The following is a 20,193-nucleotide window of genomic DNA, read 5'->3' on the forward strand; positions in this document are numbered from 1 at the left end:
CGGTAATTCGACAAGATTCCACACTTTGCGATCTTGCATCACTTTTAATTCTTCCCGCATTGAACTTATCCAATTGTCTTTTTCTCGCGATTTAAGGGCTTGTTTGTAAGTGTTAGGAATAATGATTTGATGTCCTAGTCATGCTTGAGAAAATTCATTAATTACGTTGCTGTTTACAGAGTTATCAATCTCTCCTTCAGTAGTATTTTTACCTTTAAAGCAAAATATATCTGGCTGATAAACAATATTATTTTTTCTGCAATATTTCTTTACATCATAAATTGATCTCAATCGTTTGTTGCTTCCCTTTTCAAAATAATAGATATCGTTACGAGACCCATCGGGTCTTGGTACGACTTTTCTTTCCCATTTTGTTAATTTTAAACATTTATCACTTTCATCATCTGATGATTCAGTTTCCCCCCGATCTGATTCTTCTGTTTCTGAATGAACTGGTGGTAGTTCGGGAATTTTTAAGATTTCCTCATCAGAAATTTCTTCATCTGATTTTGGTACATTTAACCATTCTATGGTGCCCATCACGACTCCACTGCGTTTAGACTCAAATTCGTCTTTGAAAAATTTTTCCTCATTAAATCTGACATTTATGGTCTCTATAATTTTATCATTTTTTGGAATCCAGATTCGATACCCTTTTGTCCGAAATGCATACCCAATTAAAATCCCTTTTTGGGCTTTAAGATCAAGCTTTTGCCGACGTTGCTTCGGCACACTAACGTAGGCTACGCATCCAAATGGTTTCAAATGTCTGATTGAGGGTGATTTTCCCCCATATAGCTCAAAAGGAGTTAGTTTTTGATCTCTATGACATACGCGGTTCCACGTGTACGTGAAATACAACATGGCTTCAGGCCAAAAGTTTTTACCTATACCACTCTCTTCTAAAATTACCCTAGTACCATCTGCCACAGTTCTGTTAAATACTTCAGCCGCCCCGTTTTGCTCAGGGGTATAACTATTAGTGAATTCATGTTTTATTCCTTCATTTTGACAAAATTTACTTAAAATTGTATTTGAAAATTCCCCTCCATTGTCAGTTCTTATTGCTTTCAGCTTTGTTCCCAGAAATCTCTCTGCCCTTTTAATATGATTAATGAGAATTTCTGCTGCCTGATTTTTATTTTTCAATGGGTACAATGACGTTCTACGGGAATAATCGTCAACAACTGAAAGAAAGTATCGTTCACCTCTTCTACCTTCAATACTCGATGGCCCCCAAATGTCACTATAAATTAATTCTAAAGGTTTCTTTGATCGAATTTCGTCCATTGGTTTGAAAGATACGCGTCTGAACTTTCCTAATTTACAATCTTCACAATTTACTTTATCATTTTTAAAAACTGGTAGACCCCTAGTACATTTATATTCAGCAGTTTTCTTTATATTATCGACATTTACATGAGCAAATCTTTTGTGCCATAATTCTAAGCTTTCAGTACTACTAGCTTCATAATTAACATTTTTATGTACATTTTCTGAAATTACCTTTGGGTTAACAAAATAAATGCCATTAGATAGTTTAGCTTTAAAAATTGTTTCACCATTATCTGATACAGTTACCAAACCTTTTCCCCCTTTAAAACATGCTCCCGCTTGGTCAAATCTGGGACCAGACAGTAAATTTCTTCGCAAATGGGGCGAATACATCACATTTACTAAATTAATGGTCTTAGGACCGAACTTTAACTTTATCTCTCCAACCCCCTCAATTGGAAAAACATGATTTTGGACTGCTACGGCCATCTTTCGATCATTTACAGGTTCATATTTATGGAAAAAGTTCTTATTATTTGCAAAGTGATGGCTGGCCGCCGAATCAAATGCCCATGATGAAGGATTACAGTCTATCTCGTTAAAGTTCGCTTCCGAAATAAAAAATGTTTTGGAAGGGTACTCACACTTTTTCGGCGATGAGGAGCTGCCTCTTCTGGTGAACTGGTTCCTGTTTCTTCCTCTTGACCTCCTCTGGCCATAACTTGACTTCTTGGAGCTTGTGGATGGACTTCCTCCGCGGTTCCTCTCTGGAAAACTACAATCTTTGCGGATGTGGCCTGTACGTCCGCAATTATAACACGATCTTTTTTCTTTTGGAGCAACGTAGTTGGCGCTAATATTATCCTCATCCTTCAGCTTTAATCTGCTCTCTTCAGAAATTAAGTCCTGTACTATCGCATCAAAAGAAAAATCCTCGGGTTTCTTTCTCAAAATTGATTGGCAAATGCTGTCATACTCCGATGGAAGATGTCTCAAAACTTGAAAATTTAAGTATGACTCCGAAAAATTCTTGTCGATTCCCTTTATCCTGTCATAAATTCGACGAATTCTTGATGCGAAGAGATTAATGGATTCGCCTTGCTCAATTCGACAGTTTGTTAACTCAGTAAAAGTTCTCATATGCACACACCTGTTATCAGGATAAAAGTGTGCTTTTAGACATTCCCACGATTTTTCTGGCGACTCACAATGCTCTATTATTCTTTTGAATTCGTTGTCTACAAACAAATATATTAAAGATAATGCCGCTCGTTCTCTGGCCAAAAACTCACGAACGTCTCTCTCAGTAAATCCTGAATCTTTAGAGACTACTGGCACTGTTTCCTTACCAGTTACAATGTCCCAGGCGTTTTTCTCCATCAGGACAAATTTCATATCTGCTGCCCATGACACATAATTTGTGCCATTTAATTTCTCAATAGTTATCTGGGGATTCGCCATTATTTCGACAGAAAGTCGGAAGACAATATCAATGAGCACTAATAATCTAATATTTATCATCAGTATGCTCTTGTCGAAAAAAAATCTTCTATACGGCCCCCCATCGAAAATTATCACAGACGTCAAAAACATCATTTCCATCTCCAGTCCTACTGAAAATATAGGCTATCGAAAACAGAGTCCAGGTCGCCCATAACCTTTTAATGAGCAAGAGAATGCTCAAGACTAATAACCTCTAAATGCAATAACCTAATTAAATGTATGACTAGAAATGCATGATTAAAAAATAGTTGAAGACAACTTAAAAATAAAAACCAAATTTATTTGGTCATTTAGTAAAGTTAGTTAAATAAAATTAAAAAAACATTTGAAACAACGCGAACTAGAGCTGAGCTATATCAATCTATTATATATCTATTAAAAAGAACCCGCATCGTTGCATAAAAGCAAACGAACGCTCAAGTCAACTTGCCAGAGAGAAAACACCGAAGAAGTCTCCTTTCTACTCGAAACATTTCCTTTTATCGTAAGTTAACTCATTTGCATGCGGACGCCAAATCACCTGATACACACCAGCATAGCACCTGGCCAATGAGCATCAGGCACGTGCCGATCTGTTACGATGCATCACCGATTACGTGAAGGTCGTGACGTCATAGATCGGCGACTGCACGTGCGAGATACGTCATCAGGCGTCCGCATTAGAAGAAAGAAAAACATCGTTGAAAATTTCTCAATGATTAGGCAAGTGACTGATATTATGGTGGGATAAGTGGTGAGATGAATTCGTTAATTATTATATAAGGGGCGCTAGGCCATATATATATATATATATATATATATATATATATATATATATATATATATATATATGTAACAATGCACATGTATATACAAAATTTTATATATTTAAAGCATTGAATAATACATCATACCAATTCTAATGATCTGACATGTGAGATACATTTTCTCTCTAACAAGATCCTTACTTCCTAAATCCTGAAAACAGACACAAGGAGATATTTTTAGAAACAATACATAATAATCACAAGTAAAATTTTAAAAAGCAAATATTGTGATTGTTAAATCTATGAAATATATCAATACAAATTTTACAGAACTTAAAAGATACTACTCAAAGGATTGAAAGTTGATCAGACCCTATGAATTTGAATAGAAGTACGGTAAATTTGAATAGAAGCAAAGAAAACTCTTGATTATCAGAGGAATAGGATGGCAGAGTAACTGTGGATAAGTTAATTTGCGGATAATCTGTAATAATCTGTCTAATAATAAAAAACAATACTTGTGTATGCAATTGCTTCAAAAAATCAATAACATATTTATACATTTAAATTACAGCCAAAACAATTACAGTAAAGTAAAAGATGCATTCAAAAGCAAAAAAAAAAGGATTGCTCAATATTGTAAATGCATTACACACATAAGCAAGCAAATAATCCTGCAAACAGACTTACTGAAGCAGATATAGTTAGGTTACACCAAAAACATAAAGGAGAGGGAATTTTGTCCGAACAAGACTGGTCCAGACACTCATTTATATGCTTCAATAGTGTACATCTAAAGCAGTAAGATACAGGGTTTCCACTACGGTCACATTTTCAGCAAAATGTGAAAAACTTTCCCAACTGCGAAAATGAAACAAGGCATTTTTACTCAAACGTTTTGCTGAGTGTCAAACACACGAAAAAAAAAAGAGAGAGGGGGAAAAAAAGTAGTACCCGGGTTCGATAGGCAAAATATTCAACGCCATAATGGGGGGGGGATACAAATGGATCAAGGATAGTTTTAGAGAAAGCAGTCCATTGGTTGAATTTCGAGTTCTTTCTGGAGAAAGCTATGATTTCATCATTTCGATTTCATATGCAAGTGCAACAATGTTTCATAATTTGAATCATTTGTTACTTGGATTTTTCTTTGGAACTAATTTACTCTCAAGGTGTATCGATGCCCAAATGAATAAATATTTACTAAAATAAAAGGAAAGTTGACGATTCTGCATCACAAAATGCAGAAAATACTATTAGTACATTTATAAACTCCTTGTTAAGTTATAAAATAAATTATATATTGGTTGAAGAATTAAGTGGGGTATAAAAGATTTTATGCAAGTGAAACACATCACCTAAATTCATCTAAGAAGATATGCAAGCGTATTCATCTCCCAAAAGATTTTAGCATTTTGCTAAAGCTTTTTTCCCCATTATAGCTCTTTTGCTAAAGAACTTTTAAATTCTCGTCAGCTTAAAACCTGAGTAAGAAGTGTAGATCTAAAAAACCAGGTTTCAAGTAGTCAGGTTTCCTTGGAATTTTGTACTCGTGAAGTTAAAATGGGTGCATTTATCACATTCAATTCATCATACTCTTACTGCAGTTGTAAAAGGAAATAAACTATACGAAACTTACTGTAAACAGAACTCTTAGGTTATTTAGCTGATCCAGGTCTTTAGCTAATCCTTCTTTACTCCATTTAAGTAAATAGTTCTCGCTAGAAAATTACGAAAAATTAATGATACACACAAATGATTACACAACAAAGAAGTTTCATCCAGAACTAAACAAGCTTACTTTTCCATATAACAATATCAACTTTCTAGTTTTGGTCAACATTTGATCAACATTCTCAAAAGTAGCTAAAATTGCAAATTATTTCAAACATTACTTATTAACATTTTCAAGGCAGCCACCGAGCTATGGTCCTAAAAATGGTCATTTTTGTAGCCTCTCAAATGAAAAATAGTCTGCAAAATAGTTGTCAAACAAGAAAAATAGTATCTAAAACAGTCTCCTGTTATTTTTCAAATTGTACTAATATTAAATTATGCTACATATACTTTGATGAATAGACATAACTCAGCTGCATGATGTATTAGCGGGACCTCCTGGACAGGCAGAGCTCTCTCCAGTTGCACACAAATGATGTTACGGACATGGCTTCGTACCAATCTTACTTCAATGGTATTTTAAAAAAAAGGATAATGATCAAATGTTTCACAACAGTTAAATTTGTAAGAGATACACATGAATTTAATATTTCAATGACTTTAGAGTACCTTTTCCCTTGCGTACATGCAACAGAGTGGTTTTAATAGATATATTTATCTTTTACTATACTGCAAGAGTATTACTTCTATTTAATGGAATTTTCTAAAAACTTGTATGTTTCATTAAAAATGGTATCTTGATTTCCCATTTTGACAACCAGAAAACTTATCCACGGTATCTTCGTGATTCAAATTATTTTTTCTTACCTTGGTTTGGAGGTCAAACCATATAAATGGCCAAAATAAAATTCCCTAAAATGAAATATGTCAAAGCAAGCGCCTAAGATTCCTTTCAATGTAAAAAATTTATTTTAGTAAAAGTAAAGTACACAGCTATTTCAAAGTCATCATTAACATTAAAGAGTTTCATGAACAGAAGGAAAACAGAACACAAGTTGTAAATATACTAGTTTATCATTATCTACTGATTTATCATTTCAATTGTTCTACAAGAGTTGTTTTTCAGTTTTAATTTATGAAAAAATAAATAAAAGAAGCTGACAAAATTTTTCAATTTGTAAAATAATGATATAGAAGCATCCTCACCTAATACATCTTCCCTCTTTGGCATCATACAGTGCCATTAAAAGCTCAGCATCTTCCCCTATGCGACACACAAAATTTTTAACTGTCACGTAAAAGCTATGAACATAACGTGATGACGTTTTCTGACCTTTATTGTCATCCAAGTTCTAAAATATAAGAAAAGAAATTATGTCATTTATTTTAGCAGTGAATTTTACAAAAGGTGCTTTTTTAAGCTTCTAGAAGCCCCCAGCTCTTTGATAGACTGTATTTAAGTTTGGGATGCCTTTGCTGATTTTTTTTTTTTTTTTTTTTAATATTAGTTTATGCACAATATCAGAATAGGCTCAAGCCCTGTTTTCGCATTAGAACATGAAATTATTTTGGAAATAGTACACAAACTGAATACACAATGTATCAAATACTGTCTACCTCCAAGAAATTAAGCTATAGCCTTGAGCATGGCCATTTCTTTCAAGGGAGAGCAATTACTAAGAGGAATTGTTAGGCACAGAGTTGGGGTACCATTGTAACCCTTTTATTGGCGAGAAAATCCTGTACCGCTTGTTACTTTTTACCTGAATAGTAATATTGTTTGCCAAATGGGCAATAACACTGCAAACTAAATCCGCTAGCTCTTAAGCTGTTTTTCCTCACCCCTATTTCAACTAATTCGAATCATTGAATCGGTTGGACAGCAGAGTTCAACTTGCCAAAGGTGGACAGTACCTTCTCTAAAGCAAACGGTTAATATCAATGGTTTCATACTAAAGGTAGAGTTAGTGGAGATAAGTTAAAGGAATTTTTAATTATTGAAATTAAGTTTGCAACTTACAGAATTTGCCATCGACTTAATTCTTTGAGTTGCAGCTTCATGCGAACGGTATAAATCAATTGAACTTGTAACATCAGGATTCAAAATGTTCCCATGTTCATCTCGGACAACTAAATCTAGCCCCAAGAGCCTGAAATATATAAAACTAAATTCTCTCAGTAAGAAAAACATACAAAATTTTAATACATAAAAAAAACATTCAGTAATTATATATCAGTGTTAGAGTGCAAAGAACCAGGGCGTCAACAATTTAAATCACTTTATTTAAATCAGTGATTATTTCAATCAAGTTATTTTTTGAAAAAAAAAAATCATTGATTTAAATCATTTGTAGTTTTTTTTTAACTTAAACCCTAGAAATTCTCTTGAAAATTTTGTATTTCACTATTTCTGCTTTTTTGTCAGTACTAGGGATGCATGTACCAATAAACAAATGAGTCGATCACGAACTAATTGGCTGATTTAATTGTTCTGGTGATTTTTAATACCAATTTTTCCATTGCCTTTTTTTTTTTTTGAAACACAATTTCAAAACTTGATTCAATTTCTGCAAGCAAATTTTCACATTATCTGTACTAATAGTACAAAGAGTTAAGGCGGATTTTTGCGTGTTTATATGTTCGAGGTAATCTCCTGAACCACTGCACCTATTTGAAAAATTCCTTCACTATATGAAAGGTGCTTTCTTACTGAGTGACATAGGCTATAATTCGATAAAATCCGATAAATAGTTCTTTTTTTATTCCAATTTTAGGCCCAAATTTTACATAAATTCTCGAATATGAGAGTGAAAAATTACTTGCACATATTAATATTATATATCATTGAAAAGGATAGAATTTTCCGCGTTCTAAACAATTTGTTTCAATGCTCTTACTTAATTATGGCAGGATTCATTTGCATTTTTAGCTCGAACTTTTTTAGGCTAAGCTGAACCTAGGCACTACTTTCTTCATTAAATCTATCGACAAAAGTGAAGGAATTGTGGCATAGTTTTCTTTTTGACACCATTGGAAAAAGCGACATTTTTTACTCCAGATCTCTCTTGACCTATGGTCAAAAAACTTAGCTTCTATCTTCAAAGGAAAAAAAGCTACAAGTGTTTTTAAATCAATTTCGAAAAATGTCATTTTGATTCAGGTTGTCAACCATTTTTTTTTTGTGTTTCCACCGTTACATTTGAGAAGTGCAAATTACTTTACAACATTTTTGAATCAATTGTTTCTTTCCTTATTTTGCATTTAATTTCTTAAACTTATTTTATTTCATGTTTCCATGGTTACGCTCTTCAAAGCGTGGTCGCTTGGCGCGTTAAGCACTAAGCAGTTCAGTCTAGGATTATTGTTTTGAAGCAACAATAAATGTAACGTCATTTGGTTCGAAAGAAAAGAAACTTTTGTTTTGTTTTTATCCAAGTGAAATGTAAGACATTTTCTTCTTTTTTTCTGACGGTGGTTTTTGAATGTTCCATTGGATGCTTTTTTTTTTCCATTAGACGGATGGATTATGATAGCGTGGTTGCTGGGCGAGTTTGGCGATAAACAATGGCGTTGCAGAACTATTTTTACATTTGAAAGATATTACTTGATGTCTTTTTTTGTTTATTTGGCGAAATATTTTAAATTGCAGTAAAAACAACTTCACTCGCTAAATAGAGTTTTAAAGCAACTGTAAATCTAATTTAATAATTTGACGAAAAGTTTTAAATTCCAAAGAAACTTTAATAGGTTTTTTTTTTTTTTGAAAAGGTGTGTACGCATTTTATACAAAGAAAAATGATCATTTCATATCAGAGGGGGAGGAGGCGTCACTTTGTTTTATTCAACGAACTTCCATTAAATTTTTAGCACAGGCATCTTTGTGTGGGCACTGCTAGTTGTTTATAAAGTTACATTGTGTTAACTAGACATTAAAGTTAAAATATTTATTTAGTAGCTTGTATTCAGGAGATGCTTTTAACTTATTTTATTAAATTTTTAGCGACTTTAATTTATTAACTTAGCTATTTTATTCTTTATGAAAATTATAAGGCAATAATAAAGCATCAAGCAAAACCTAGAGCATAGAGAAAGGTATTGTATGTTGCAAGGTTAAAATGAATGTTTCTTTAAAAAAAAAAAAAATAACTTCAAGTATGTGTATGATTTTTTTTTTAATCAAATGATCAGTGAAGTAATGAAATAAAGTGTGCTTTCAAACACTTAATTAAAACCTGCACATGTGGAAAATCTTACTGGTCAGGGCCCAATCAATGTGCCAGGGGGTTTCCTAGGCCAAACAATTTTTTGGGGTCCCTGGTAATCAAATGTTACAGTTTTACATACTGGCTAAAATGATTTCAGTCTTTTGGGGGTCCCTAAAAAGAGGAGGCCCTAGGTCACAGACTAGTTGGCCTATTCAATAATCAGGCCCAGCTACTGGTATGTAAGTTTTTAGCATTTTAAAACAAAAAACTTTGGGATAAAAAAAAACAAGAACATTTTTTAAAAGATAAGAATAATGGTCAGAAAATGATTCCACTCACGCATTCCCCATGTCAATTTTTGCAGTTGCTTTTTGCTTTAATTCTTTTAATTCATCCTTAAAGAGAAAACAAGACACATGTCTTATACTTGCAATAGTATGCTACATATATGCCTACTTTCTAATGATACTAAAGTTGTATCTTACCACAGGTAATGTTCCAGACATGATTTTTCGTCGCCAGTCGATGAGCTCGAACATCATGTTGCGAATTATCTCAAAATGGTTGTCACGTAACTAAAAAGGGAAGAAAAAACAAAATTTAACTTTACTACTATAGAAAAATATATTTCTGTTCGTCAAATTAAGCACTACAAGATAACTCTACTTTTTAAAAAAATTTTATCAAACTTACAACATAAAGTTGTTTCCATATTGAGCCCCATTCACGAATAACCGAGGTTATCTCTTGGACAATGGGTGATTCACGAGGAATGATGGCTTCTTGTGGTCTGAAAATATTAATACAATACATTAATTACATCTTAAATATACAGCCAAAACTTTATAAATGTTTTTTAATATTTATATATTTTTAAGTTTTGTTTTACTTTCGAGTACATTCATGAGTCTATAAAACTTTTTCTTTTAGACGTTTTCACGATCAACTAACTATCTGGAAAATTCACGAATCTGGTTTTCGGCGTTTCCCGCACTTTGGCAACGTCACTTACGCTAAACGCCTTTGATTATGGGCCATTCTATGAAATACTGCATTAGAAGGCGACAATATTCATTTCCTTAGCTTTCAGTTAGAATAAAACATGAAAATTGCAGACTTAAGAATGTAGTTTTTTAGTTCAAGAAAATATTTCAGAAATTTTGCCCCGCATAAAGGATAACCATTTTAAGTTAGTGTTTGCAAACATTTCCCCGTGTTATGCATGAGTAATATGTGGTTTATTAAGAAATCATTCATATTCTTTTTGGTATTAAAAAAAATGCTTTATTTTTCAAAAATTGCCAAAAAATGCTTATTTTTAAAAAATGGCAGGAAAATAGGGAAAAATTGTCGGCTTTCTGGTTTCCCGGTTTTTTGGTTCCCGGATAAAAGGTTCTGCACTGTATTTGTTGTAACAGGATTTCACTGCACAACAAAACCCTTCCTTTCCCATCATTCATCAAAAAGGTCAAGTTTTCTCTCTTGGAATAGGGTTTACATAAAGGAAAATTCCATTGGGAGATTTTTTACCTTGACCAAAATGTTAAGTGTGATTTGAATGTGAACAGTATGTAAATGGATTTTTTTGAGTGGGGTTTTGGAAAATATTGCAGGAATATCACATTAGCATGTGATAATGATTCCACAAGAGGAACAACCAAATATTTATTAATAATTTATTTGCGATACATATATTGATTTGTGATATATATAACATGATATTTTCTTTTCCGAAAATATTGCTCAACTTATTACACAAATTGTACCTTCTTTTCCCAGATTAGTCTGCAATTACTTACAAAAAGAGAAAAGGCACTTTTTTGGTCGGTCCCATATAACTGCTCAAAAACATGTTTATTAGGTTGTGTCGAGACTTTTGGAGGACTTGACCAGGTATGTCTGTTCCCTATACAAATCCACAATTTATGCCGTATTTTTCTGCATCAGATAAAATTTGTTCCAATTTTTGAAGGTAATTAGAAAGTGAATTATAACTGTTTTTACCTAATTTCACGTTAAAATATAGGTAAGCCTTCAATTAGAAATTCATTGTTGATCATAATCATTGTTGTACAAAGTTTTTATTCAAATTTATAGCGTGCAGAAAATCATTGAGAAGGAAGATCTGTTTCCATTTTTTTCTTGAATATATATAAAAAAAAATCTGGCTTTTGTTTTGAGGCTTTTCCTGCAGTCAGATGATTTTAAAATTTTCTTTTTTGGTAATTTTTCTGCAATCTGTGGGGAAATTTTACAGGTTTTTTTTTTGTTCAAGCCTGATTGTTGAACATGGGTCACTTGACATAACTTTTATTTTCGAGGCAGACCGTGCAAAGCCGGGTGATGCAGCTAGTATTAAAATAATAAAGAATTAAAAGTATTAAATAAGAAAACCATTTATATTGGGCTATAATTTTTGGAGCCCCTGGTTGGACTTTAGGGGTGTATTAATAAATCAGTCCCAGTCTCCCGATGATACATACGGTTATCTTCTGTTTGGATTTTTTGGACAAATATAAAGAGTCAAGAAGATTGGTCATTCCGGTTAAAAACAAAGTACCCAAGTACAATGCAACCTAAACAAACAAGTTTTACATTTTCAAACACCAATTTTAATTTTCATTGAGAATAAAAAGCAAACAATGAATGTAACTTACAATTTTACAGAAGTTTGGCTGTTGTAAATTTGAAAAAAAAAAAAATTAATTAATTAATAAAATAAAAACTTTCTTACCCAGTTTTATCAATAATAGATTCCTTAACTGAAACATATGTCTTCGGAAATATTCCCCAAGAGTTCCTGTTCTTTGTAGAGCAACCATAAAACCATTCTGTAGAAAATAAAAACACATTTCAGAATTCAAATTCTGAAAAAAATGTTATCATTCTCTTACAGGGAATGCATTAAAAGACAAAGGGAAAGAAAATAATAAAAGGTTCGTCATTCATTTTATGACAATCTAAAGATTACAAGAAATGCTATTTGCCTCTATTTCATAACGCAACTGCTATAAATAGATTTTTTTAGCAAATAAAAATTTTATGACATAAATACAATACAGCAGTTTAATGACCTTGCAGGAACATTGAGTACAAAGCTGGAGAATTTTCCTCAAAATCTTCAGATCTTCAAATCAGGAGATCAGAATCTTCAAATCTGGTTTGAACAGGGTTGTAGTTTTGGCCCGACAAAACCTATTTTGGTCATGCCACTGGCAAAAACTGGTTAAAATCGGCTTAACTGGCTGTAACCAACGTATAATGTTGCACATTTTAATGCATAATTAAAATAAACAAAATGTCTGTTTATTGTTATTGAAATAATTTTTAAAACTGATTTATTGATTTAAATGAAACTTTTCTTATATTAACATTAAAAATTGTTCACAGAAAAGACGAAAGACACTCTTTTATCACGATCAGAAATACGAAACAACCTGCATTATAAATTAATAGCTATTCTTCACAAAACTTGTAACATGAATTCAATGAATTGTAAAATAAGTAATATACTTTGATTTAATTTGAAATTCATTTTGTGTGCATAAAACTATAAGAACAATTATATATTGTGCTATTTGCACTGTTTGAAACATATTTTTAAAGAATTATGACATTTCCCCTATGATGTGACTAACCTACCTACACATGACGCCATTTATTACTTGCTTAGGGTGTAAATTAATTGTTAACTGAAATAATGAATAGTGACTGATTATGGGATTGATGTTTCATACGTCTTTTATTTATGTACTCATTTATTTTAATTAAAAATTTTATTATTTCCTTTTTTCACATCCAATGGCCAAAACCGGATAACACTGATTTATCCAAGCCGGTTTTATCCACGGTTAAAACCACTATTGGCCAAAACTCTTACAACCCTGGGTTTGAAAGACTATTTACATCATACAATTTCATTTTCCTATATTGCATTTAAGTGCTTGATTTTCTTATTACTTTAATGGAATCTTTAGTTTACGTTTGTTCAAAAAAAAAAAAAAAACAGATACCAGAAAACATTGCATCTATCAGTTTATTTTTCTTAATTTAGCATATTCAAGTTCACATTTTACATAATGTTGATGTTATTTTAGAGCAGTTTTTTTTTTCAATGCAAAAAGTTACTAAATTGTTTTGCTTTTCATTAAAAAAAAAAAAAAAAAACTAATATAAGTATTTCAACTATCCATACTTTTGAAATGTAGAAGAAATAACTTCCAACTTTTAAAATAATTGAAAAATTTACAGGATGCAAAATGATTGAAATCAAAACATTGAATGCAGTTTGTGGCAAAGCTCAACCTCAGCATGCATCCAAAGAAAGGATTTTTCTTACGGGGGAGGTGGGGTACATTGGACCGAAGGGCACGTTGGACCAGTCTCAATTATTTTAATATACTACACAGTGAAACTTCTCTGGAGCGACCACTCTCTGTTCCTGAAAAAAGTGGTCATTAATGGAGGTTGGTCGCTCTTGGAGGTCATTTTGGAACATGCAAATATAGCACCATAGTTGTTATTTACCTTCTTCCTGCAGTGTATTAACCAAGAACATTATCATAAGAATGTATTTAAATAAAGAAACTTTTTTTTTAATTTTAAATGTAAAATATACTTTTTACATGATTTTTCTATTTAAAAACTAATAGCTTTAAAATTCGTCTGCTTCAGACTCTTTGTTTTTCCTAAAACAACTTTAGTTTCTAGTTCAGTTTTCCGCTGCAAAAATAAATTAATAATGTGTCCTTATTATTAGTGCAAGATAAGATTATATATTTTTGTTTGAGTTTGTTGTGCTGACCGCTTTTTTTTTTTTTTACTGCTAATTTTCTTTCTAATTTTCTTTTCTTGTGTAAGTTCAAGACTTCTGCATGTTTCCCGAGCGTGAGATTGCTCGGTTTTTAGAAATTCCGACTGCAATGTATGGTATGGTGATGAAAAGTAGAATGCAAATTCACTGAAACCAACTCTTGAGCTTCCAAAGCCACTAAAAATAGCTTTTGTCCACTCTGATGAAGTAGGAATGCTCCCTTCTAACACCGATCTCCCGTAAGCGACCAAGAAATTCCAAAAAACAACCTTTTAACAAAGTTCTATTCTTATCAACCTCCCTCAATGAAAGGTGCACACTTGACTTGCCTTGAGATTTGCATGTGCCACCTTAAGCTCTCCTAGGATCCGAAAAACAACGCCCTCCTTTTTGTGACTTTAACGAAGTTCCAAGCAGAGAGAGCAAGAAAGGAACACGTTTGTTGGACCCACTGGAGAATAGATTTTAGTCCCTTATTCTGGTTTCTTTCCACCTTTGTTAATATGAGAAAAACTGTTCTGTGTCCATATGAACTTTATTTTCTATTGCTTTTCTTCTGTTGTCTCTCTTTTTGAGTTTTCTCTAACAAAAATTCCGGTATTTTTTAATGCTGAGGTGTACGATTTGCCGGTCATTGGGAGAAGTTTCAATGGTCTTTCCCAGAGGTATTTTAACATTAGTCATATACGGGGGAAATTTGGTGCTTCAGAAAAGTGGTCGTTAAAGGAGGTGGTCGCTATATAGAGGTGGTCGCTCATAGAAGTTTCACCTATTATTTTTTTTATTTTATTTTCTGACCAACAAATAGCACCTATGGTCATACAAATCCTATAATGAAATCACATGGTACAGTTTTATTGAACAATTTTTGTTCCAGAAAGTGTTATTTCAGTAGTCCTGAGTAATTTTCAGAAAACTGTAACTTAATTTTTTTCTAAAGTTTTCATCAAGATTACGGGGAAAAAATTTAACTCCTTTCTTAAAGTAAGTTCCTTTAATTCAATATAATTGGCAATTTTTTCATTTTTTGTCAAAAAGCAAAAAATTATGACATCACTTTTTTAGACCAAGAAGGTGGGGTAGGTTGGTCCACTCTTTGTGGGGCTTGTTGGATCCAAGCAACCTACCCCACATAATTTAAAAACTTTTTTTTTGTTCTTAAATCTCAATAAGTATAACAATATTCTATGATTTTTCTTTTGATTTAAAAAAATAATTGTGTTTTAATAGTGAATGCTAATTGCTGTTTTTAAATAAAGATGATTTATCAAAAAATCAATTTAATATGCTATATTTATCTTTTAACTTAATATTTTTCACTCTATACACAACAAAGAATAAGGTAGTTACAAAGTTTAATAGTATTTAGCACTAAAATTATAACAAATGTTGTTTGAGTTATGCGGTCCAACGTGCCCCATCAGGCATGGGCAGATTTATGGGGGGGCAATGCCCCCCCCCCCAGTGTTGCGAGAACTTTATACATAGTAACACACACCTTCCAAAGCCTAAAAAGAAAAATTCATAATTTTTTTTTTTTTTTGAATAGTTCAGAAGAGAAAATGAAGAGAATAGCGACTGTCCTTTTCGGGGGGGGGGGGGGGGGCACTGTACATTGTATTACAAGTAATAACTGGGATGCAGAAATGTGTTGAAAACGACTACTTTGAACTGAAAGCTATTACGGCAAGTATATAAATGAAAATATCCACTGAACGAACTATGTATTCAGCTGCAATACTTAAAATAATCAACGATTATTTCAACAAATTAGAAACTGAAACAAAGATTAAAAAAAAAAACGGATTTACCTATAAACTAAACAAACTATAGCTTAGGGTGAAACTGTACAATCTAGTACAAAATTTCATAGACTGGGAAGGGCAAATGAAGTGCCTTAAATAATTTTAATTGTTCTCGAGTCCTTGAAACGGATTAGATGTGAGTCTTTGAAATTCCTAAGCAAAAGGGTGCTTCAATTTTATTTCTTATCAAGTGTTATAAATTATGTATTGTCCAAATGGGCAGCTCCCTCGCTTTTACTCTCAGAGGACTGCTGTCACTGTTTTGTCAATCCGAAGACAATTTTTGCTGTTTATTATCGTAGTTCACAAAACAGTATTTTGCTATTTTTTCTGAGATTTTGGTAGTTCTAATTACCCCTTATCAGACTTAGATAACATGAAAAGCTTTCTGCAAACATAAATCCTAACTGGAAAATTTTCTCCAAATAATTATTTTGCCTAACTCACCCTTGAATAAAGAATTAAATTTATATTCAAATATGAAAGAGAAAAAAAAAAGTACTTTAAGTCTTTTTTTTTTTTTTTTTGCAATAACCTATATATAGTTTGCTTATTTTTCACTAACTGAAGAAAACTGCAAAACCATTTTTTTTTTTTTCACACATGTGCTTTGAAAGGCTTTTGGAGAAAGGATTGAATAGAAATAAACTGGGATTATTTTGACATTCCCGTTAAAAAAAAATAATAATAAAGTTAGCAGTTGAAAAAAAATTTCTGCAGAGCCAAAAATTTTCTGTGAACGTCGCTCACAAGTTCATCTATGTTATGCAAGACTGCCCCTTATAAGGCTTAAAAATGCAGAATTTTATATCTATTTTGCAAAAATTCCTCCAGGGGAGAACCCCCCCCCCTGGACCCCTTAAAATTGGGTAGGTTGTTGGTAGGTAAAAGTTGTGTGGGCAACAAAAGAGACCCAAAACCTGAAAAAGCTTAGGGCCACAGAAATTAAACCAGCCTTGAATACAACCAATATTGCTCAAAAATAAAAAAATCCTGCCCCCCAAGAGCTCAGTCCTAAACCCGCTTATGCCACCAGGTGAACCAACGTACCTTACCTGTAAGGCATGTTGGTCCACTTTACGAGGTTTTGTTAAAAAATTAATATTAAAAAAGTTTATCAATTCAACGCTTCCAAAAAAATCTGTGGTATTGAGAAGTGTATAGTGAAACTTTTTGTAGAAAATCAAACTGATCATTAAATTTTTTGAGGATACATAAAATGATGAGTAAAAAAGTGGACCAATTTGCCCCACCTCCCCTTAAGTAATTAATTGTGAAAAAATTCTTCAATGTACCGAATTTAACCCCAGTTTGCCCCCCCCCCAAAAAAAAAAAAAACTCTAAAACAATCAGATTTTTCTGGGGAAAAAAACAGGATTTTTTGAGTGCATAAATAAAATTGGAGAAACTCTATGAGAACTGGCGTCAAAACAATTTTTGATGAGTTTTTTAAATTTACTTTTCACAAAAATAAATGACAAAATTCAGACTAAAAATACATCTTAATCATTTTCAAGGTTAATGAAACATTATTGCAAGCAGTTTTCAAAAGTGCTTTTTTTCAAGGGTTTTTGAAAAAGTGAAAGGTGGTTGAAGGGGAATTCCTTCTCCCAAAAAACCTTTAACTGCTAAGTGAGGCTGGCCCCAGGCCCACAATGATTTGGAGGCCCCCTGAAGGCTCTATAGCGGAATGCAGTGGTTGATTTACAGGTTTGGGGGCCCGTCTGAATGCATTTTTAGGGGCCCCTTTGTCTGTCACAGAACTATGTAAATCATTTCTCATGTGCATTTATGAATTTCCATTGAGGCCTCTCTTATTTGTGACATGGTAAATTCGCTACTAGCAGAATGAATAAAAATTCTCCTTTAAGAAAGTTTTATTCCAATAAACAAGTCATTTATTTTAACCGTTATTTTAAAAATGCATGTATTTTTTTATTTGCTGTAATGCCAAATGTCAGTAATTTGGGACTCTGTAGGAAAAGAGGCCCCACGCCCAGTGGGCCTGAGCAGTAACTAGGCCCTGTAGTTGCTTGATAGCAGATACAGGGCTGACAAGAGGTAACAGAAAGGGCTGACAGAAAGTAAGAGCATGTCCCTTGAGGGGGTCTAGTTTGGATTAGGTGTAGTATACATTCAACAAATTTCATGGGAGAAGGGGTCCCGGTGACCAAACTGACAAGCTTGGCTCTAGGCGGCCCTCAGCAGATAAACAGGAGTTTACACTATAATATGAAGGTAAAAATCATAAAATCCTTCAGCGACAGTAATGAATTTCATCAGGGTGCCAACTTCTCTGCATTTTGCAGAGTTGCTCCTAAAAAATAGCGAAACTCCGCAGCTCCACAAAAAAGGAATTTTGCTCCGCATTTCCAGCCGAGTGTTTTCAAGCATGACAAGATGTTTAAAGCTGTTTTTTATTTTTCTGGTAGTGCTTAAAATGGTTATCAAAGCACAAAAACAGTTTTAGATAAGTGGTTTTTGTTGTTTCGTTGAATTTTATGCAAAATACTGAGCTGCTCCGCAGAATTTCAAAATGCTCCTCAAAATCACCACAGATGCTCCTCAAACTGTTTCTCCAAGGTTGGTAACCCTGATTTCATGCAAGTCATAAACCACTGCCATAGCTGTAAAAAGGAAATTTAAAGCTTATACTGAAAACAGTAGGAAGCCCAGTAAAAATGGTTTTATTTGAACTTTAATGCCATTTTCAAAATTAAACATTTCAAAATTTCTATGTTAAGAAATTCCTTTCTATGAGAAGTATTCTTCACACCACTAATATTTCAATCAACAGGTACGCCAGGACACACCTGCATTCAAATATCACTTCAATAAATATACATAAGTAACTGCATAACTGTAAGCACTGTTCATTACTGAAGGTTTAGAAAATTTATGGGTACAAATATCTGTCAAGTATACACATATACTTAAAAGAAAACTTTATTCATAATTATTAAGCGCCTTACAACAGGTACCATACGTACCTTCATTTTCCTGTTGTATGTATACAGTTTCACCAACAGTAAGATGCAATCTGTGAGTTCCATCTTGTTTAAAATTACACACCGCTGAAAGAATGATTCAAAAATTAAATAGAAATGTTACACTAAGATAACCATGTGAGTAAATGAGTCAAATTTTGTTTGACTTTACAATCTTTTTCTTACCAACGCCGTATCTTGTTCTATCTTTGACATAGGTCCATTTAGTCATGTCGATATGATACTTTTTAAATCAACATATTTAAAACACAAAAAGAAAATAAAATGAAAAATATTAACATTTAACTTTTTACGGAATCAAAATTTCATTTGTAAATATTTTCGCAAGGTAGTCTCCACGGTTGCCACTCGTCAAGAAAGAAAAAAAAGTTTAAATTTTGATTTCCGTTTGAAACAGGATGTTGAGCCTACATTTTATTGAATGGTCCTTAACCACCGTGTGGCAACAACTCATTTATACCTCCCCATTTTGATTGCGCTGTTGCGTTAAAGAAATATGCTTATGATTTGTGATTATGCGAGAAATGTTGAGAAAAGTAGTAAATGAAAAACAAATGAGTTTTGACCGATTTTTTTAAGTACGAATACAATAACACGGGGAATGTCCTGACAAATAAGTGGTTCACCTTCTGAAAACATCTTCTCCGAGATGTACATATTCAAAAGATGTCTTTTGTAAATAGAAGCGTTAAATATAATAAGCCGCAGAAATACACATGTTCTTCATAAACGCCCCCGAGAGCATTGAAACACCAACTCCGTCTGAGTCCTCATATTTTTTAAATTTAACTAAAGCGTTCCTGTGCACTCCCAAATACCCGTCTTATTTTAATAACTAAAAAGCATCTGCGGGGACCGATTCAGACAAGTCGGGGGGGGGGGGGGGTTACAAAACAGAAACTGGAAGCCCCTGACGAAAAGTTCTCAATTTTAGTCAAAAGTAAATAGGTTCTTTTCATTTTCAATGCACCGGAAACACCTCCCTAAATCAATACCTGAACACTTGCTAAAGCAACTCTCACCTATGTTTCTCCCCTCCTACCATAATTATAAACTCCCATAAGTGGTGCAATTAGTGACACGGCCGTTGTCTTTACTCCAGACGACACTTATTGGGCTCGATCATAAAAGGCAAACCGTCATGGGATCATCCATAAATGATGTCACACTTTTTCTCAACATTTTAGACTCCCCCTCACCCTGTCACAAAACCGTAATCTG

General features: G+C 33.0%; 1 protein-coding gene across 1 annotated transcript in view; it reads right to left on the bottom strand.

Annotated features, from left to right (window-relative positions):
* Window positions 1-19,183, bottom strand: part of LOC129217643 (dedicator of cytokinesis protein 1-like) — a 91,278-nt gene extending 72,095 nt beyond the window's left edge. Inside the window, exons 1-10 of the mRNA XM_054851972.1 lie at window positions 19,138-19,183; window positions 18,955-19,038; window positions 12,081-12,177; window positions 10,040-10,136; window positions 9,832-9,921; window positions 9,686-9,741; window positions 7,162-7,291; window positions 6,348-6,493; window positions 5,164-5,245; window positions 3,672-3,735 (exon numbers count right to left, since the gene is read on the bottom strand). Coding sequence (XP_054707947.1) covers window positions 3,672-3,735; window positions 5,164-5,245; window positions 6,348-6,493; window positions 7,162-7,291; window positions 9,686-9,741; window positions 9,832-9,921; window positions 10,040-10,136; window positions 12,081-12,177; window positions 18,955-19,038; window positions 19,138-19,183 — 892 coding nt within the window. The remainder of the gene's footprint in view (window positions 1-3,671; window positions 3,736-5,163; window positions 5,246-6,347; window positions 6,494-7,161; window positions 7,292-9,685; window positions 9,742-9,831; window positions 9,922-10,039; window positions 10,137-12,080; window positions 12,178-18,954; window positions 19,039-19,137) is intronic.
* Between the last annotated feature and the right edge of the window lie 1,010 nt (window positions 19,184-20,193).

This window comes from Uloborus diversus, chromosome 2, assembly GCF_026930045.1.
Source record: "Uloborus diversus isolate 005 chromosome 2, Udiv.v.3.1, whole genome shotgun sequence".
Classification (NCBI taxonomy): Eukaryota; Metazoa; Arthropoda; class Arachnida; order Araneae; family Uloboridae; genus Uloborus; species Uloborus diversus.